The 22,973-nt window shown below is 40.8% G+C and overlaps 1 protein-coding gene across 1 annotated transcript; it reads right to left on the bottom strand.

Moving 5' to 3' along the window:
• Positions 1–4,523: 4,523 nt before the first annotated feature.
• On the bottom strand, positions 4,524–8,534 carry LOC139540514 (receptor-transporting protein 2-like). The gene is given in 3 exon segments (XM_071344400.1): positions 4,524–5,969; positions 5,971–6,052; positions 8,331–8,534. Coding segments are annotated over 3 exon segments (507 nt in total). The 5' UTR covers positions 8,486–8,534; the 3' UTR covers positions 4,524–5,699.
• Positions 8,535–22,973: the final 14,439 nt, after the last annotated feature.

Genomic DNA, 22,973 nt, shown 5'->3' with positions numbered 1-22,973 from the left:
GTTTGTTAAGATGTCCGCTCCTCTGCCGGAGTCTAATTAGCACAATAGAAACATCCCTATCAAGATCTGTCTGTTTAAGCTATGGATTTGTATGGCCTGTGTCTCAATCCACCACATCTGCCCATGACGGCCTTCCGCATCTGCGGTGGAAGGTGGCTGAGCTACAGTTGTGTTTGTCAGACCATTAGACATCCCGAAAATCAGTCTTTTCTCGAAAACGTCTGTAGAGTCCAAACAAACTAATATGACTCTCTCAAATACGATGGTGTTCTCCATTTTGCTCTACGACCCCTATAAACGTCATGAGACTTGTTTGTAGTAGTTTCCGCAGATCTCCCAACTTCATTCCTAACTACACCTCTGAAATTTGTTTACATCCCTGTAAGTGAGCCTTTATCCTTTGACAAGGTAATCCATCCACCTGACAGGTGTTGAATATCAAGAAGCTGTTTAAAGAGCATGATTATTACACAGGGACAATAAAAGGCCACTCTAAAATGTGCAGTTTTGTCACACAAACAAATGCCACAGATGTCTCGAGTTTTGAGGGAGCGTGCAATTCTGTGTTCATTTCTCTACCAGAAGCTGCCTCCAACGTCATTTTAGAGAATTTGGCAGTACAACCGGCCACACAAGTGCAGATCATGTGTAGGGCTAGTGATTTCCTGATGTCAACATTGTGAACAGAGTTCCCCATGGTGATAGTGCGGTTATGGTTGGCTCAGGCATAAGCTACGGACAATGAACACAATTTAATTTGATCAATTGTCAATTTGTATGCACAAAAAGTACCGCAACGACATCCTGAGGCACATTGTGAGGTTAATTTTTTTAATTAACTTTTTTAATTTATTTTTATGTATCTGTAATCAACAGCCAATCATGTGAAATCCATAGATTAGTGCCTAAAGAATTTATTTGATTTACTGATTTCCTCATATGAACTGTACCTCAGTAAAATCATTGAAATTGTTGCATGTTGCATTTATATATAGATATATAAGGAGTTTTAGTGTCCAAAAAAAGAGTTTAATAGTGGGGGGAAAATTACACATTTCCTGATCTTCCTTTTATCTCTCAGATATACGACAGACACTTTAAAGCAAACTTAATTTTCATAAATGTTTTGACTATGTATTTTTCCATGTATTAATCTGTTACGCAATGTGTTTCTATGGGCTAATAGCAGTAAGACCAAATTCAATGTTTCATAAAAATAAAACAAGTATATCGTATCTATATAGACTATAGAGATGTTTAACTCACAATTCATTGATTACCACATCTGGTGACCAGAACCTTTCCCTGGGGAGAGAAATATTGGTAGAGCCGCATTGGACTGGGTCCCAGCTGAAAAATTCATTCTCCCATTCCTGAAACAACACATTAGCAACAATACAATATGTTTGTAAGCAGCATTCAAAATTATAATCTGATGTTTAGGATTGTTCTACAGTCAAAGATAAAATATATTTTTTAGTTTTAACCAAATGTATATCACTATTGCTATCCAGTACATATTGGTGAATTGATGCTGTGTGTCCTAACAAATATGTAACATGAAGTAACGTAATGTAGGAGAATGAGAACCAAAGTGCAATAATGACTCCCATACACTGTGTACATATATTTGCAAAAATAATTAAATAATACGCTCACCTTCACCAGCCAAATGTATGTGTTCAACAGTTGTGCTTTTTCCTCCTGAAAAGATAATTAGATTTCGTACAAAGTAATGGCAATAAAGCCACATTTTCAATAGATCTACAAAACATGATGTGGAGGAACATTCAGAACTATATAGCACATGTCAAATACATTGATGGATTTAATGGTATGTCTTCTCAGGTGAACTAGTTGAAAGGGATGCTGTCCTACTACTCCTTACCACACCCAGGATGCCGTAGAGAGTGAAGTACATGCTGATGTTGGTGGGGGTTGAGAGGTTCATGACAGGTCGTATGGAGTACAATGTCATGACGTTCTCCAGGGCGGCCAGAAGGGATATGGTGTTGGGGTTGGTGCAGTTCACCACTATCTTACATCTCAGGCATGGCGCTGGGGAAACAATGGTAACCATGCTGCTTTATATCCAGCTTATGCAATGATCCTGTGTTGCTCAGTTGGTAGAACATGGCGTTTGCAACACCAAAGTTGTGGGTTAATTTTCCACGGGGGACCAGGGTGAACATGTATTCACTCACTACTGTATGTTGCTCTGGATACGAGAATCTGATAAATTATGTCAAATATCTGAACATCTTCAGTGAAAAGTCTTTAATTTTGGGGTTCTTGCGTTTTGTAGATATCATTATTAGAATCATCTTAGAATGATGAAGACCTTGCTACTTTTTCATATGAATATAACCCTACAAATGCATTATGTCATGAACTTGATCGTTAAGGTATCAGATACCCCGAGTAATATCAAAAAGTAAACATAAAACTAAAGAATAAATGAAAACAAACTATTGCTCAAATATAATATTTTAAATTCACTTAAATTAGTTGACTACTTTTTCTTTCCCCGTGAACAAGCTGTACCTACCCTGTACCATCATGCAGCAGATGATGAACAGAACCTGGTGGGAACTGACCGACCATCGTTGAGACTGAAAAAGTCATTTAAAAAAAATCACTGTTAGGGTCAAAGGTCAAATTATATATTAGATATACGGTCCATTGTTTAGTGTATGTTTGATAATTAACACAATGTGTATAACACCATGAATTACTTTATGAATTCACACCTTACCTTAAATGTACCTCTCTCATTACTTGAAAGACACCGAACAAATGTTTTGACCAATTACAGTAATGCATTGAAGCACAACACACAGACACACAACTTAAGTAACGTAAAACCCCCAATTGTCACAAAAGGCATTAGAATGAAAGATATTTACCTCCATTTTGGAAAAATCCTTGGTTGCAAAAAAAACAGCAAGCTGCAAGTTCTTGAGCGTTTCGATCCTCTGGCTGAAGAACTGTTTAGAGCAAAGCTTTGTTTCCTAACACCCATCGATGGCACCTCTTCACCAGCTGCAACAGATTTTATATATACAGACTAATTTGCATAGTTAAACACTTATGTTGGTGTATTGTCATGTCATATCATAAGTTACTGTTGGAGAATCCACAGAAAATCTTACAGCTCCAGACAATTTTCAACTTTGAACACAAATCTACTGACACAAAGATCTCTGATACCTTAGAAGTGACACAAAGATTTATTGATTTATTGATTCTACAATAAACTAAACATAGGACTTGTAAAAAACAAAAAAACAATATTCCTAGCAACAGAGAAGACCATGAGTGAGATCCATAAACCTTGGAGCAAATGAGGTGGTCAGTAGAGCAGGTGAACTCTTGTGGTACAGAGCTACTTTACCTGCAGGTGGTTGGATACAAAACAGGCGTGAGCCACAGTAAATGGCTGTGGTGGAGGGTGAAGTTGCCCATAGAAGCTGATCCTGGGTCAGTGTATCATTTTCCACACTAATTATTAAGTTTAGGATTGGGGGAGGAAAGGCTGATGCTAGATCTGTACCTAGGGGACATTTCACCCCAGAGCTGTGGTGTACCAACCTATGCAACAAGTGCAACCAGTGGGCATCGGACGATAGTGTACCACAGCTCTGCAGACAAATCACGTACTGGGCTATGGAAATGAGCTGGGGGTTCACCTCAGCACATGAAGGAACAGGTCCCCCCATTCAGCTCTCCCACCCAAATCATTTGTTATAAATGTAAATGTAAATGTAAATGTTATATAACTTGTGTTATGAATTGTATGGTTATGTTTATTCTCTATCTCGTGTCTGATACAACATAGAGGCTGATAATTTAATTATATATGGGCGATAATATGAGTCCTGGAATTAGTTCATGACTTAATTAAGGAGACCTCTTTATTTGTAGATATTTGCAATCAAGTACTAATGTGTCTGTAAACATCAGCATCGTGTTAAGATGAACATTCCAATAATTATGGGCCAAAATTCACCCAACTTATTGTGGGAAGCTTGTTGAAGGCTACCAGAAACGTTTGACCCAAGTTAAACAATTTAAAGGCATTGCTACCAAATACTAATTGAGTGTATGTAAACTTCTGACCCACTGGGAATGTGATGAAAGAAATAAAAGCTGAAATAAATCATTCTCTGTAGTATTATTCTGACATTTCATATTCTTAAAATAAAGTGGTGATCCTAACTGACCTAAGACAGGGAATTTTTACTAGGATTAAATGTCAGGAATTGTGAAAAACTGAGTTAAATGTATTTGGCTGAGGTGTATGTAAACTTCCGACTTCAACTGTACATGTTTGCAATCAAGTACTAATGTCTCTGTAAACATCAGCATCGTGTTATTAAGATGAACATTCAAATAATTGTCGTTAGGAGTGGCTAAACCTGGATGCTGGAAACTGGACTAAAATACAGTTAAACCTTTTTAACTTTATCATCACGCTGCCAATAATACATTCGATTCACACAATGACTTGGAAGAAATGCCAATGAGTTCATAAAGCCATTTTATTTGTATTGTGTTTTATTTGCACTGTCTTTTACAAAGGGGGGTGTTGTGGCCAGTGCAGGCCTGTCACTGTTACCATAAAGGTCATGTCATCATCATGAAAGAGGAAGAGGATATGTGGTGTGTTTATTGTGGTTATGGGTAATATACATCCATGTAAGAATACAAAAGAGTGACATGCTGTGTCTTGCACATTGAGAGAACATTATTCTTATAGTAGTTCACGCCTAATATCACACCCCATCAACAACAAATGTCTTGCGCAATAAAACTTGTTTTGGCTTCATTAGATTGCATAACAATTACAAATAGACACACTGTGGAGTAAGACAGGAAATACACAGACCCAACAGTATTGTTGGTGTACCAGCAGAATAATTCAATGACAGTAATAAAGCTTTGTTTGTACACACACTGGAACAGCTGCAAAATACAGGCAATCCATTTCCTCTTCAAAGGAATCACAAGTAGAGGAAGCTTCTCTACCGCTCTAACCTCACATAGTAGAGGAAGCTTCTCTACCTCTCTAACCTCACATAGTAGAGGAAGCTTCTCTACCTCTCTAACCTCACATAGTAGAGGAAGCTTCTCTACCTCTCTAACCTCACATAGTAGAGGAAGCTTCTCTACCTCTCTAACCTCACATAGTAGAGGAAGCTTATCTACCGCTCTAACCTCACATAGTAGAGGAAGCTTCTCTACCTCTCTAACCTCACATAGTAGAGGAAGCTTCTCTACCTCTCTGGCCTCACATTGTAGAGTAACCTTCTCTACCTCTCTAACCTCACATAGTAGAGGAAGCTTCTCTACCTCTCTGACCTCACATAGTAGAGGAAGCTTCTCTACCTCTCTGGCCTCACATTGTAGAGGAAGCTTCTCTACCTCTCTAACCTCACATAGTAGAGGAAGCTTCTCTACCTCTCTAACCTCACATAGTAGAGGAAGCTTCCCTGTGCAGCCACACCTATCTTCCCTGTGCAGCCACACCTATCTTCCATCAGTTCCACCAGTGTCTCATTGCATTTATTTAATCAACAAATAGCTTTAGCAATCAGACATTAGTGTGTACCCAATGACCACTAGATATAGACAAGTAAACAAAGAGAAATATTATCAAAAGCGTATTAGGGCGTATACCAGTCTAATTCTACCATATTCTACCGGGCTTTGAAACGCTTTGTGCAAAGGCCCATGCTGCAGGCTTCACAATGGGCACTCTCATGGGGGGGACCTTCATCGTCTTCGTCATCGAAATGAGATCTGTTTCTCTTGCCCAGGTTCTCACGGTAGCACTTGATACGAATCTTCTCCATCAGTTTCTCCAGTAGGACTTCCAGTTTCTCCTCATCGAAACTGACCTCCTCCATAAGAGCGTCGTCACATTGCCTGCATTCCTGACGCAAGCGTCGCACTTTCACCACCATTCACCATCCCCACCACTAGCTGCATGTGAAACACCACATTCACCCGGCCAGAGGACCAACTTCTGTTACACTTGGAGCACGTGAACCTTCATGTGGAAATTGGAGAAAAAAGGGAAAGTGGGTTTCAGACACAAGCAGTTTTTAACAGAGCAGTTGTTGAAATCCACTACGGTGCTGTTGTGTTGTAATCAACTTCTGTTATACTTTGCGCAAGTATTCTTTGTAATTCAACACCAGGCACAGTCTTTACCTGGTGTTGAATTACAAATAATTCAGTCTTTACCTGGTGTTGAATTACAAGGAATTCAGTCTTTACCTGGTGTTGAATTACAAAGAATTCAGTCTTTACCTGGTGTTGAATTACAAAGAATTCAGTCTTTACCTGGTGTTGAATTACAAATAATTCAGTCTTTATCTGGTGTTGAATTACAAATAATTCAGTCTTTACCTGGTGTTGAATTACAAATAATTCAGTCTTTACCTGGTGTTGAATTACAAATAATTCAGTCTTTACCTGGTGTTGAATTACAAATAATTCAGTCTTTACCTGGTGTTGAATTACAAATAATTCAGTCTTTACCTGGTGTTGAATTACAAATAATTCAGTCTTTACCTGGTGTTGAATTACAAATAATTCAGTCTTTACCTGGTGTTGAATTACAAATAATTCAGTCTTTATCTGGTGTTGAATTACAAATAATTCAGTCTTTACCTGGTGTTGAATTACAAATAATTCAGTCTTTACCTGGTGTTGAATTACAAATAATTCAGTCTTTACCTGGTGTTGAATTACAAATAATTCAGTCTTTACCTGGTGTTGAATTACAAATAATTCAGTCTTTACCTGGTGTTGAATTACAAATAATTCAGTCTTTACCTGGTGTTGAATTACAAAGAATTCAGTCTTTACCTGGTGTTGAATTACAAAGAATTCAGTCTTTACCTGGTGTTGAATTACAAAGAATTCAGTCTTTACCTGGTGTTGAATTACAAAGAATTCAGTCTTTACCTGGTGTTGAATTACAAAGAATTCAGTCTTTACCTGGTGTTGAATTACAAAGAATTCAGTCTTTACCTGGTGTTGAATTACAAAGAATTCAGTCTTTACCTGGTGTTGAATTACAAAGAATTCAGTCTTTACCTGGTGTTGAATTACAAAGAATTCAGTCTTTACCTGGTGTTGAATTACAAAGAATTCAGTCTTTACCTGGTGTTGAATTACAAAGAATTCAGTCTTTACCTGGTGTTGAATTACAAAGAATTCAGTCTTTACCTGGTGTTGAATTACAAAGAATTCAGTCTTTACCTGGTGTTGAATTACAAAGAATTCAGTCTTTACCTGGTGTTGAATTACAAAGAATTCAGTCTTTACCTGGTGTTGAATTACAAAGAATTCAGTCTTTACCTGGTGTTGAATTACAAAGAATTCAGTCTTTACCTGGTGTTGAATTACAAAGAATTCAGTCTTTACCTGGTGTTGAATTACACATAATTCAGTCTTTACCTGGTGTTGAATTACAAATAATTCAGTCTTTACCTGGTGTTGAATTACAAATAATTCAGTCTTTACCTGGTGTTGAATTACAAATAATTCAGTCTTTACCTGGTGTTGAATTACAAATAATTCAGTCTTTACCTGGTGTTGAATTACAAATAATTGCATTCAAACATACTTTTTGAGAGGGCTACATGAAAGCTAGAGAAATATACTGAACAGAAATATACTGAACAGAAATATACTGAACAGAAATATACTGAACAGAAATATACTGAACAGAAATATACTGAACAGAAATATGCTGAACAGAAATATACTGAACAGAAATATACTGAACAGAAATATACTGAACAGAAATATACTGAACAGAAATATACTGAACAGAAATATACTGAACAGAAATATACTGAACAGAAATATGGGGAAAAACTCATTCTGATTGACTAATCAGCCCTAATCTATGGATTTCACATGACTGGCCTGGGGTGGGCCATGGGTGGGCCTGGGAGGGCATAGGCCCACCCACTTGGGCTGCACCCCTGCCCAGTCATGTGAAATCCATAGATTAGGGCTGAATTTTTTTTTCTTCAATTGACTGATTTCCTTGTATGAACTGTAACTCTGTAAATATCGTTGAAATTGTTGCATGTTGCTTTTGTATTTTTGTTCAGCATACAGTTTAAATATATCTATCTACTATAGTTTAAAACATTTTACAGCATTTACCCTTTAAATTAAAACTTCAATGTCAACTATCCGTCTAATGTATTTGATTTATCAGATACACACAATTACCTGTTTTTGGTTGTCTATGTTAGCACCTAACAGGTAACACACACAGTGCAACAATATCAAAGGACTCCTACCTTCCAAATGCCCCACTGATGTACTGATGCCAGCCTGATTGCACACTGTCTGCCTTAATGGATTCATCAAACTCGATACGCCAGCGGTCTCCCTTATTCCTCTTCAGATTATTGACCTTTGACTGAAAAATCCTAATCCATTCTCGGTTAGTCATTGCTCTTTTGGTGAAGTAGCCAAACACTTTGACTTGTTGTTGTTATCCTTCTTCTTCACACCCACTTATACTGTAGCTAAGAATGACAGGGCAGTTATGCAAATAGCTTTGCCTTCAACAGGAATGCTATGGGGAAAGTGAAACTTAAGTGTACTGTTAGGTTTCTATTTCAACTGATAGTCCTGGCCCAGCTAGCACATTCGTTTCCTTATTGTCACGATCGTCTTGCGGTGAGAGAGAGGACCAAGGCGCAGCGTGTGAAAAATACATCTTCTCTTTATTTAGAAGATGAACAAACGAAACAACAAACAGACAAACGTGAAGCTATTAAAGACTAAGTGCAAACATGCAACATAGACATAGACAATTACCCACCAAACCCCAATGCCTATGGCTGCCTTAAATATGGCTCTCAATCAGAGACAATGAACCACAGCTGCCTCTAATTGAGAACCAATCTAGGCAGCCATAGACATACAAACACCTAGACAAGACACTGACCCATTTAACATACAAAACCCCTAGACAATCCAAAAACACATACATTCCCCATGTCACACCCTGACCTAACTAAAATAATAAAGAAAACAAAGATAACTAAGGCCAGGGCGTGACAGTACCCCCCCCCCCCCCCCCAAAGGTGCGGACTCCGGCCGCAAAACCTGACACAGAAAGGGAGGGTCCGGGGTGGGCCTTCTCATGGCGGCGGCTCGGGTGCGGGACGTGGCCCCCAGTCCACCATTGTCAATACCCGCTTTGGTGTCTCTGGTAGATCCTGGCTGACTGGCGGCTCTGGCAGATCATGGCTGGCGGGCGACTCTGGCTGCTCATGGCTGGCGGGCGACTCTGGCTGCTCATGGCTGGCGGGCGACTCTGGCTGCTCATGGCTGGCGGGCGACTCTGGCTGCTCATGGCTGGCGGGCGACTCTGGCTGCTCATGGCTGGCGGGCGACTCTGGCTGCTCATGGCTGACTGGCGGCTCTGGCAGATCCTGGCTGACTGGCGGCTCTGGCAGATCCTGGCTGACTGGCGGCTCTGGCAGATCCTGGCTGACTGGCGGCTCTGGCAGATCCTGGCTGACTGGCGGCTCTGGCAGATCCTGGCTGACTGGCGGCTCTGGCAGATCCTGGCTGTTTGGCGGCTCTGGCAGATCCTGGCTGGTTGGCGGCTCTGGCAGATCCTGGCTGACTGGCGGCTCTAGCGGCTCCTGACTGACGAACGGCTCTGATGGCTCGGGACAGACGGGCGGCTCTAATGGCTCGGGACAGACGGATGGCTCAGATGGCGCTGGGCAGACGGATGGCTCAGATGGCGCTGGGCAGACGGATGGCTCAGATGGCGCTGGGCAGACGGATGGCTCAGATGGCGCTGGGCAGACGGATGGCTCAGATGGCGCTGGGCAGATGGATGGCTCAGATGGGGCTGGGCAGACGGGCAGTTTAGGCGCCGCTGGGCAGACGGCAGACTCTGGCCGGCTGAGGCGCACTGTAGGCCTGGTGCGTGGTGCCGGAACTGGTGGTACCGGGCTGGGGACACGCACCTGAAGGCTAGTGCGGGGAGAAGGAACAGGGCATACTGGACCCTTGAGACGCACATTAGGCCTAGTGCGTGGTGCCGGAACTGGTGGTACCGGGCTGGGGACACGCACCTGAAGGCTAGTGCGGGGAGAAGGAACAGGGCATACTGGACCCTGGAGACGCACATTAGGCCTAGTGCGTGGTGCCGGAACTGGTGGTACCGGGCTGGGGACACACATCTCAGGGCTAGTGCGGGGAGCAGCAACAGGACGTACAGGACTCTGGAGACGCACAGGAGGCTTGGTGCGTGGTGCCGGAACTGGTGGTACCGGGCTGGAGACACGCACCATAGGGCGAGTGCGTGGAGGAGGAACAGGGCTCTGGAGACACACTGGAAGCCTGGTGCGTGGTGTAGGCACTGGTGGTACTGGGCTGGGGCGGGGAGGTGGCGCCGGAAATACCGGACCGTGCAGGCGTACTGGCTCCCTTGAGCACTGAGCCTGCCCAACCTTACTTGGTTGTATGCTCCCCGTCGCCCGACCAGTGCGGGGAGGTGGAATAACCCATTAGAATAACCGGCGAACCGGGGACACCATGCGTAAGGCTGGTGCCATGTAAGCCGGCCCGAGGAGACGCACTGGTGGCCAGATGCGTTGGGCCGGCTTCATGACATCCGGCTCAATACTCAATCTAGCCCGGCCGATACGAGGAGCTGGTATGTACCGCACCGGGCTATGCACACGTACAGGAGACACCATGCGCTCTACTGCGTAACACGGTGTCTGCCCGTACTCTCGCTCTCCACGGTAAGTACAGCGAGTAGGCGCAGGTCTCCTACCTGACTTCGCCACACTCCCTTTTAGCCCCCCCCAAGAAATGTTTGGGTTTTACTCGCGGGCTTCCAGCCTTGCTTCCGTGCTGCCTCCTCATATCGCCTCCTCTCGGCTTTAGCTGCCTCCAGCTCTTCACGAGGGAGGCGATATTCTCCCGGTTGTGCCCAAGGACCCTTACCATCCAGTATCTCCTCCCGTGTCCATGAATCCTTTGTGTATTGCTCCTGTTGCTGCTTGACACGCTGCTTGGTCCCGGTTTGGTGGGTAATTCTGTCACGATCGTCTTGCGGTGAGAGAGAGGACCAAGGCGCAGCGTGTGAAAAATACATCTTCTCTTTATTTAGAAGATGAACAAACGAAACAAAACAACAAACAGACAAACGTGAAGCTATTAAAGACTAAGTGCAAACATGCAACATAGACATAGACACCTAGACAAGACACTGACCCATTTAACATACAAAACCCCTAGACAATCCAAAAACACATACATTCCCCATGTCACACCCTGACCTAACTAAAATAATAAAGAAAACAAAGATAACTAAGGCCAGGGCGTGACACTTATGCTTTTAGGTTTCTATTTCAACTGATAGTCCTGGCCCAGCTATCACATTTGTTTCTATTTCATCTGATAGTCCTGGCCCAGCTATCACATTTGTTTCCTTATGCTGTTAGGTTTCTATTTCAACTGATAGTCCTTGCCCAGCTATCACATTTGTTTCCTTGTGCTATTAGGTTTCTATTTCAACTGATAGTCCTGGCCCAGCTATCACATTTGTTTCCTTATGCTGTTAGGTTTCTATTTCAACTGATAGTCCTGGCCCAGCTATCACATTTGTTTCCTTATGCTATTAGGTTTCTATTTCAACTGATAGTCCTGGCCCAGCTATCACATTTGTTTCCTTGTGCTATTAGGTTTCTATTTCAACTGATAGTCCTGGCTCAGCTAGCACATTCGTTTCCTTGGAAGTTGTCGGAACATACGTTTTTGGTTTCCCATTGGTTCTGGGAACAAAGCCATACGTTTCCTGACCGGTAAAACGCAACCTTATTTAAAGGTTCTGAGAACAAGAAGTATACATTTCTCCTGTTCTGGGAACCTTCATTTTTTAGATTGCAGCGAGGTTCTGAGAATGTTTTACTGTGCTTCCCTGGGGGTTTAAAGGTTCTAAGAATGTTTTACTATGCTTCCCTGGGGGTTTTAAAGGTTCTGAGAATGTTTTACTATGCTTCCCTGGGGGTTTAAAGGTTCTGAGAATTTTTACTATGCTTCCCTGGGGGTTTAAAGGTTCTGAGAATGTTTTACTGTGCTTCCCTGGGGTTTTAAAGGTTCCGAGAATGTTTTACTATGCTTCCCTGGGGGTTTAAAGGTCCTGAGAATGTTTTACTATGCTTCCCTGGGGGTTTAAAGGTTCTAAGAATGTTTTACTATGCTTCCCTGTGGGTTTTAAAGGTTCTGATAATGTTTTACTATGCTTCCCTGTGGTTTTAAAGGTTCTGAGAATGTTTTACTATGCTTCCCTGGGGGTTTAAAGGTTCTGAGAATGTTTTACTATGCTTCCCTGGGGGTTTTAAAGGTTCTGATAATGTTTTACTATGCTTCCCTGGGGGTTTTAAAGGTTCTGATAATGTTTTACTATGCTTCCCTGGGGTTTTAAAGGTTCTGATAATGTTTTACTATGCTTCCCTGGGGTTTTAAAGGTTCTGAGAATGTTTTACTATGCTTCCCTGGGGTTTTAAAGGTTCTGAGAATGTTTTACTATGCTTCCCTGGGGTTTTAAAGGTTCTGAGAATGTTTTACTATGCTTCCCTGGGGGTTTAAAGGTTCTGAGAATGTTTTACTATGCTTCCCTGGGGGTTTAAAGGTTCTGAGAATGTTTTACTATGCTTCCCTGGGGGTTTAAAAGGTTCTGATAATGTTTTACTATGCTTCCCTGGGGTTTTAAAGGTTCTGAGAATGTTTTACTATGCTTCCCTGGGGTTTTAAAGGTTCTGAGAATGTTTTACTATGCTTCCCTGGGGTTTTAAAGGTTCTGAGAATGTTTTACTATGCTTCCCTGGGGGTTTAAAGGTTCTGAGAATGGAAATGAAAGGTACTTTGAAGGTAATTACATTATGAGAACATGTTTAATAACACTAATAGCTAAACTTAACTGTTTTCAACTCCAAACACAGATAGGACACATTATTTGTTTAGGCATTAATCATGCAAACATGTCATTTTTTTCCTTGTGGCACAGCGTCACTGGTATTCAAGCCTATGACATTCTGTTCTCTATCCATGGAATTAGTCCAATGCCCCATCAGGATGGAGCTAGTATGGCATGTTTTTTCTACTCATACATAGCTGTTCATTTTAGTCTATTCAAATAAACCCCATTTCAAAGGAAACAAGCACTCATTAAGACCAGGTATGGCCAATTAGTGGGTGCGGCCAACACACCTGGGCACACTTAACGAGATAGATGCTTGAGTTTTTTTAGATGCTGAGAACAGAATGTTTTAAAAATAGCTTTCTTACAACGTTCTTTGAATATTATTCATGTTTTCTTGTGGTTTTCATGGAAAGTTTTCTTATTGTTCTGAGAACATGACTTTAAATAGAACCATGAGGAAACCTGCAGAAAATGTTATGCTGAAGTACTGAAATTCCCATATAAGAAACATATGGTTCTCAGAACATTATCTGCTAGCTGGGTATCCTGCGCCATTCCCAGAATGTTGTGTGAAGGTTGTATGCAAAATAATAGGACAACCATGCTCTTACCAAGCTAAAAGAAACATATGGTTGTCAGAATGTAACAGCTGTTAATAATACTTTGTGAATTTCACCAGGTTCATATATTAATATAATGTTTACATACCCTACATTACTCATCTCATATGTATATACTGTACTCGATACCATCTACTGCATCTTGCCTATGCCGTTCTGTACCATCACTCGTTCAAATATCTTTATGTACATATTCTTCATCCCTTTACACTTGTGTGTATAAGGTAGCTGTTGTGAAATTGTTAGGTTAGATTACTTGTTGGTTATTACTGCATTGTCGGAACTAGACGCACAAGCATTTCGCTACACTCGCATTAACATCTGCTAACCATGTGTATGTGACAAATAAAATTTGATTTGAGTTCAAATCGCTCTCCTGAACCCGAGTCCTGCTCTCCTGAACCCGAGTCCTGCTCTCCTGAACCCGAGTCCTGCTCTCCTGAACCCGAGACCTGCTCTCCTGAACCCGAGACCTGCTCTCCTGAACGCGAGTCCTGCTCTCCTGAACCCGAGTCCTGCTCTCCTGAACCCGAGTCCTGCTCTCCTGAACCCGAGACCTGCTTTCCTGAACCCGAGTCCTGCTCTAGTCAACCCGAGTCCTACTCTTCTGAAGACTCCAGTATTTTATTTGAAGCTTTTATGTCGGTATACTTATTCATAGTTGCCTTCTTTTTAGCTTCCTATTCAATATTATTAGTTTTTACCTTTTTTATCCCCCACTTGAGAAGCCATCTTTTATGCTTAAGCGATGAAATTAAAGTGATGAAATCTGTTTACAATGTAATGCAGCATGTTCGGTGCGTTACGTCTCTGAGCCAGGTAGCAATAGTAGGCCTTATGCATAAAAGATTCAAGGCCTTGCTTCGTCCCACCCAGGTCAACTGCATTTCCCTGTAAAGCTTATCCCATTGGCTACAAGACTGTCAAGGTGCCATAGTAGCCAATCCCCCCTGTGTAATGGATGCCTAAGCAGGCAACATATTTTTGATGCACAAATATACTCACTCCATGGAAATTCAATGTTGACATTAAGTCATACATCAGATAACATTGGCAATAGGCTAGATTTGTTCCTAGCAACCTAAGGATTCATTTGATACCACCACATGTAGCTATAGCTCGAACACAGACCGTATCGAAGCTTACCTTGTAAGATGTTTGCTGTTTGGTGAAAACGTTGTGTAAAATAAACATTTTGACTCTCGGTGCTGGAGATCAATAACGATAGGTCACAGGCAGACAAATAAGATATCCTCATGATCTGTGGAGTCCCAGCTTTCGGTGCATATCAACGTATTCTGTGTTTATTATTTAGTTTATGCTTCACAATGCTAACAGTAATGTAGGTAGCAGCCACCTTGAAATTAGGTCATTTGCTCAGCCAGCCCTTATACATTTGTATGCCTATATATAGTATTAAGTCAAAGATTAACGCACAGATCAATAGCCAAGATACTCAGCTTTCCGCAGACACCCTGCTTTTGCAGATAGGGAATACCATTCTCATACCAGACTAAATTGAATTAAAAAAATATCTAATAGGGTCCACAAATATGGGGAGTTTACATTTAAGAGGTTAAGGGCTTATAAGTAAGCATGTCAGAGTAAGGTCTACACCTGTTGTATTCGGGGCATGTGACAAATAAAATAAAATATGGTTATTTGGGGACTGTGTGCAGACTTACAACCTGTGAAATTATTTAAGCAGTTTGTAAAATGATGCATCTGTTCTGCTGAAAAATGAATGTTTGCAAGCGTCAAAACAGTTTCAAGTGTCATAAAACAATTCAACATCACTTAACAAAAAATGCTTTTTATTTTCAAAAGACTGGTTATGTCCAATCAAATATCAACAAAAGTGAAATTAAATACAGATTTAATTTTCAGTTAATAATTGTCTTGTCCAGTGAACAACTCAATGACAGTGATTCAATGACATCAGTAGATCACCTCCAAGAAGCATCTTCAACGTTCACCTGACAACCCATTGGTTAAGGCACATACACTAACCAAGTGTTTCTTACCTGTCAAGAAGTTTGAGATCAAAATATAAGATCCATAAACAAACTGAAAATGACATACTGAAGATGGAGTCAAAAGGAACTCAGCCTTTCGCCCTTTTCATAGCAATGGAATATGTGACACGGTTTGTTATAGTTCATGTTTTCTACAAAAAATGATCAAGGCAGATTCGATTATCAGTTTTTTAAGTTTTTTTTTAATCAACAGAAACAACTACCGTCCTTGGATGTTCCTGAGCTCACAGTAAAAGGTTCAACTAGACATGTTATTGTGAGTTCTGGAGGCAGCAGATGCTGTTGCTGGTCGATCAAGGGCACTTCCTGTCGACGCACTGCTTCCCTGTAACGCTTGTCGTGGTTGGAAGAAGAGGGGGATCAATGCGCAGCGTGGTAAGTGTCCATATTGTTTTAATACGAAATAATGAACATTGAACAAAAACAAGAAAACGACAAACAAACAATCCTGTACGTTGAAACAAAAACACAGAACAGAAAATATAATCACCCACAAAAGACAATGAAAAACAGGATACCTAAATATGGCTCCCAATCAGAGACAACGACTGACACCTGCCTCTGATTGAGAACCATACTAGGCCAAACACATAGAAATAGAACAATAGAACAAAACATAGAAAAAACAACATAGAATGCCCACCCCAACTCACGCCCTGACCAAACTAAAATAAAGACATAACAAAGGAACTAAGGTCAGAACGTGACACTCCTCGTACTCCTGTTTCGATATCCACATTTGCTGAAAAGTTCCCTAGAGTAAGACAACATGATACTTATCAGTACAAATCCCAAACAATACAACCACCATCATTGATGAAGTGCATTAGGTCAAAGTAATATCATATTATTATCAAACTATTTCAAAACAGGCCAACGCACAAATCCCAAAGCAAGTAGTCAAATCATAGTGTGCAAGTGACCAGAAGCATTGCAATACAGTAGAAGTATATATCAGTGGAGGCTGCTGAGGGGAGGACGGCTCATAATAACGGCTGGAACAGAGTACATGGAATGGCATCAAACACATGGAAACCATGTGTTTGATGTATTGGATACTATTCCTCTAATTATGCGCCAGCCATTACCATGAGCCTGTCCTCCCCAATTAAGGGCCACCAACCTCCTGTGGGATGGGTGTGTATAATATATACACACGTACACTACCGTTCAAAAGTTTGGGATCACTTACAAATGTCCTTGTTTTTGAAAGAAAAGCAAAAAAAATTGTCCTTTAAAATAGCATCAAATTGATCAGAAATACAGTGTAGACATTGTTAATGTTGTAAATTATATTTGTAGCTGGAAACGGTAGATTTGTTATGGAATACAGAGGCCCATTATCAGCAACCATCACTCCTGTGTTCCAATGGCACGTTGTGTTAGCTAATTCAAGTTTATCATTTTAAAAGGCTAATTGATCATTAGAAAACACTTTTGCAATTATGTTAGCACAACTGAAAACTGTGCTGATTAAAGAAGCAATAAAACTGGCCTTCTTTAGACTAGTTGAGTATCTGGAGTATCAGCATTTGTGGGTTCGATTACAGGCTCAAAATGGCCAGAAACAAAGTACTTTCTTCTGAAACTCGTCAGTCTATTCTTGTTCTGAGAAATGATGGCTATTCCATGCGAGAAATTGCCAAGAAACTGAAGATCTCGTACAACGCTGTGTACTACTCCCTTTACAGAACAGCGCAGTTTTCACAGTCAATTGCAAGCCAGTGATATAGAGACATTAGAAAATATTTGTTTTCAGTGGTGCAAAGTACTTAAGTCAAAATTATTTTAATCGTTTTTGGGGTATCTGTACTTTAACTATTTATATTTTGACAACTTCAGTACATTCATAAAGGACAAAAATGTACTTTTGACTCCATCCACTTTCCCTGACACCCAAAAGTACATTTTGAATGCTTTGTAGGACAGGAAAATGGTCCAATTCACACATTTATCAAGAGAACATCCCTGGCCATCCCCTGCCTCTGATCTGGCAGACTCAATAAACACAAATGCCTAGTTTATAAATGATGTCTAAGTGTTGGAGTGTGCCCCTGGCTATTCTTACTTTAAAAAAAATACAATACAAGTGTGTTGTCTGCTTTGCTTAATTTTTTATTATTTTAACTTTTGATACTTAAGTATATTTCAAACCAAATATTCTCAGACTTCTCAAGTAATATTTTACTGGGCAACTTTCACATTTACTTGAGTCGTACTGTTGGCAACTGACTAATTGAGTACTTTTTCCACCACTGTTTGTTTTGGACATTTATTTTTTATCAAATGTATTTAACAGGGACAATACACTGTATTTCTGTAAATGTGCCAGATCTAGCCAGCTGGCTTTGTGATGTAACAAAGTTAGTTGATGATGTAATGAAAACAGACAGATAAATATGTGTGTGTAGAACTGTTGCACATTTGATCTGGAAATGAGGACCACACCTACTGGTCAAAAGGAGTAAATTGCACCTCCAATTGAAGTCAATAATAAGGTATGGAATCTTGCCAATACAGCTTGTAGTATTTTGAAGGAGATAAGCAAGGGAAAATGATGCTTTGGTTAATATTTCTCACGTGAAAGAAAACATGACCATGCTAACTGAAAAATGGGTACATGCATATTGGTCAAATGTAGTAGCCATAGGCCTACCTACATCTTCTGAAGCTGTGTTGGGCCTACTTGATTTAAAAAAAAATGTCACATAGACGATGTCCATAAATTAGACAACAATACTGAACAGCTGTAGCCCGTTGGTAGTGGTAGGCTTCTGGCTGTGATCTCTGACCCCTGTAACGGTGAATAGTGGCAACTTACCGCAGGTGTTTAGGCTTGTTTACTAGGCTAAGTAGTGCATTGGGTTAGGCTATGCGCAGCATGGGCATATAGGAAACCACTCTAGCTGCTTAACTCACCTTGGCCATGAGCTCTATAGCTTACAGCTATTGCATCACCACAAAGCATAAACTGAATGTTAAATGTGTTTCCTGTCAGGTATTTTAATTGTCTGTATTGTCTACTTGTTAAATGTTTGTAAAGTCTTAATTTGTAATTGTTTGTAATGTCTTATCAATTGGTGTTGGACCACAGGAAGATTAGCTAGCTAATGGGGATTCGAGTAGAAATTCACAAGACTGTTCACAGATTCACATTGATCACAGAATCTGACTGATAATCTTAATATAAGTTTGAGTTTTTTACTGGACAACCGACACTTGACAGAAGGGCTAATCCATAGAAAGAAAATGTGATCTTGGATCTTGAACTCCCCTAGCTACATTTTGACTTAATGTTCAATATTACTAGTGGCACTCTGTCCTTACGAACAGTAAATCATTGGGTCTGACTGTTTTGATTTAATTCAATTTCATCATCGACAGTGGAACAACCACCACATAATCGTCGACTCATTAATCCCCCCTACAAAACATTAATTTATTTGTGGTTTATCCTCTTTCGCTATTTGGTATTAGGTGTGATCCTGACTTGGAATGGCCACGAAGTTACACATTGTTTTAGGTCCAGTTAGTTTGGAAGTTGTGGTAAATGGGGGAGTGTGAGAGTGTGTCATGAGATGCTGCAGGTGTTGATATGGGGATGGATAGGCTACCTCTTATACATTGGACACTGCCTTTAACTACTATGCTCTGCCTGCACCTACCACAACTGGTACTCTGCTTCCTCGCTGTGGTGAGAGTACTAAACACACTGAACATGATGGACAAGGATGCTCCATATAGCCATCCATCACTGTCCAGGCACAGCCTGGGTGTATGTAATACAGAATGAAAAGATATGGTTTGATATCTCTTCTGAAACTGGGGTGGGGATATTGAGTTCAGGGTTATGTAATGGTTGCTTCCATGTCAGTCCTCAGAGATGAAATTGCATAGAATCGAATGAATCACATCCAATGATTTCCTGTTTTGGAGTTTTGGACATTGTTTTGAAAATTATTCTCCATAGCTGTCATACCTTTGTAATGTCATTAAGTGTTACAGAATTCCCCTTCCTTACTATAAACTGTGATTAAAACTATGGATTTCATTGGCCTACAACACATGTGTGTGTATTTGTCCTTAATAAAATGATATTGCTAGATGGAAGAAAATAATAAGGTAGGCCTAAACTGTTATAAAATGTACCTTAAAGATACTATAGATAGCAGGAGACGTACCTGGGTTCTAGACTGGTATTTGGGGCAAGCATTTTAGGATTATACATATGGTTAGTGTCAACTACTACAAACACGTTAAAGCTCAGCCATGTTGCTACATGTTTACTCATTGACTTCAAGTAGAGCATTGTTTGTGAATCTGAATAAAAGCCTAATAAAAGTGTATGGACCTCAGCTTGGGCAGCATTGCTACACTGCTTTCTTTGGGCTAAAGGTGTTTGTGACACGTGCATGTGTTCCAATGATGTCATAATTGTCTGTAGGTTCTATGTTGCCTATCAGCTTGGCTGTCCTTCAGAAAGTAGATAATACTTGTACTTACAAACAATTAATACAAATACAAGCAACAAAACAAACTAAATAGATTTAATCCATTGAAATGATATTGCCAGATGGAAGAAAATAACAAGGTAGGCCTATACTGTAATAAGATGTACCTTATAGACTGCTTCAGTGCATTTGGAAAGTATTCAGACCCCTTGACTTTTTACACATTACATTTTTTTTTACATTACAGCCTTACTCTAAAATGGATTACATACAACATTTTCCTCATCAATCTACACACAATATCCCATAATGACAAAGCAAAAACAGGTTTTTAGACATTTTTGCAATTTAAAACGGAAAAAAACAGAAGTACCTTATTTACATAAGTATTCAAACCCTTTGCTATGAGACTCGAAATTGAGCTCAGGTGCATCCTGTTTCCATTGATCATCCTTGAGATGTTTCTACATGATTGGAGTCCACATGTGGTAAATTCAATTGATTGGATATGATTTGGAAAGGCACACACCTAAGGTCCCACAGTTGACAGTGTATGTCAGGGCAAAGACCAAGCCACGAGGTCGAAGGAAATGTCCGTAGAGCTCCGAGACAGGATTGTGTCGAAGCACAGATCTGGTTAAGGGTACCAAAAACTGCCTGCAGCATTGAAGGTCCCCAAGAACACAGTGGCCTCCATCATTCTTAAATGGAAGAAGTTTGTAACCACCAAGACTTTTCCTACAGCTGGCCGCCCCGGCCAAACTGAGCATTCAGGGGAGAAGGGCCTTGGTCAGGGAGGTGACCAAGAACACGATAGTCACTCTGACAGAGCTACAGAGTTCCTCTGTGGAGATGGGAGAACCTTCCAGAAGGACAACCATCTCTGTAGCACTCCACCAATCAGACCCTTATGGTAGAGTGGCCAGACGGAAGCCACTGCTCAGTAAAAGGCACCTAAAGGACTCAGACATGAGAAACAAGATTCTCTGGTCTGATGAAACCAAAATTGAACTATTTGGCCTGAATGCCAAGCGTCACGTCTAGAGGAAACCTGGCACCATCCCTACGGTGAAGCATGGTGGTGACAGCATCATGCTGTGGGGATGTTTTTCAGCAGCAGGGACTGGGAGACTTGTCAGAATCTAGGGAAAGATGAACGGAGCAAAGTACAGAGAGATCCTTGTTGAAAACTGGCTCCAGAGTGCTCAGAACCACACACTGGGGTGAAAGTTCACCTTCTAACAGGACAATGACCCTTAGCACACAGCCAATACAATGCAGGAGTGGCTTCGGGACAAGTCTCTGAATGTCTTTGAGTGGCCCAGCCAGAGCCCAGAGCTGAACCCGATCGAACATCTCTGTAGAGACCTGAAAATAGCTGTCCAGCGGCGTTCCCCATCCAACCTGACAGAGCTTGAGAGGATCTGCAGAGAAGAATGGGAGAAACTCCCCAAATACAGATGTGCCAAGCTTGTAACGTCATACCCAAGAAGACTCGAGGCTGCAATTGCTGCCAAAGGTGCTTCAACAAAGAACTGAGTAATGGGTTTGAATACTTATGTAAATGTGCTATTTCCGTTTTATTTGTTTTTAAATAAATTTGCAAAAAAAAAAAAATTCTGTTTTTATGTGGTATTGTATGTAGATTGATAAGGGGGAAAAAACGTATACATTTTAGTATAAGGCTGTAAGGCAACAAAATGTTGAAGAACTTAACGGGTCTGAATACTTTTTGAATGCAATGTACCTTACAGACTGCTTCAGAGTATTTGGGGAACCCTGGATTCTCATGAACAAATACAGTACAGTGAGTCCAAAAGTATTGGGACAGTGACCCATTTTAGTTGTTTTGGTTCTGTACCCCAGCACCTTGGATTTGAAATGATACAATGACTATGAGGGTAGTGCAGACTGTCAGCTTTAATTTGAGAATATATAAATCCATATTTTGGTATTTTTTTATTTAACCAGGCAAGTCAGTTAAGAACAAATTCTCATTTACAATGACGGCCTACCCCGGACGACGCTGGGCCATTTGTGCGCCTCCCAATCACGGCCAGGTGTGATAAAGCCTGGGTTCGAACCAGGGACTGTAGTGACGCCTCTTGCACTGAGATCAAATCAAATCAAACCTACTACTCGGGTAAATAGATTCTGAACCTGGCCAGCCATCCTACCGGGGTAAAACAATAAGGACTCCATGTACCACAGTAGGCGTGCAGAAATCTCTGGGTTCTAGACTGGTATATTTGGGGCAAAAATGTTAGATCCTCCTGGTGAATGCAGAGATTGCAAATGGTTTCTATATTACAAGGTACAGTCTGTGTCTATAGATGGTCTCTATATTACAAGGTATGTCTATAGATGGTGTCTATATTACAAGGTACAGTCTGTGTCTACAGATGGTCTCTATATTACAAGGTATGTCTATAGATGGTTTCTATATTACAAGGTATGTCTATAGATGGTCTCTATATTACAAGGTACAGTCTGTGTCTATAGACGGTGTCTATATTACAAGGTACAGTATGTGTCTATAGATGGTCTCTATATTACAAGGTATGTCTATAGATGGTCTCTATATTACAAGGTACAGTCTGTGTCTATAGATCGTCTCTATATTACAAGGTACAGTATGTGTCTATAGATGGTCTCTATATTACAAGGTACAGTCTGTGTCTATAGATGGTCTCTATATTACAAGGTACAGTATGTGTCTATAGATGGTTTCTATATTACCAGGTACAGTCTGTGTCTATAGATGGTCTCTATATTACAAGGTATGTCTATAGATGGTCTCTATATTACAAGGTACAGTCTGTGTCTATAGATGGTCTCTATATTACAAGGTATTTCTATAGATGGTATCTAT

Source organism: Salvelinus alpinus, chromosome 15, assembly GCF_045679555.1.
Source record: "Salvelinus alpinus chromosome 15, SLU_Salpinus.1, whole genome shotgun sequence".
In the NCBI taxonomy this organism is placed as follows: domain Eukaryota; kingdom Metazoa; phylum Chordata; class Actinopteri; order Salmoniformes; family Salmonidae; genus Salvelinus; species Salvelinus alpinus.
The sequence above is the reverse complement of the archived record's forward strand: the minus strand, read 5'-3'. Positions and strand labels throughout refer to the sequence as shown.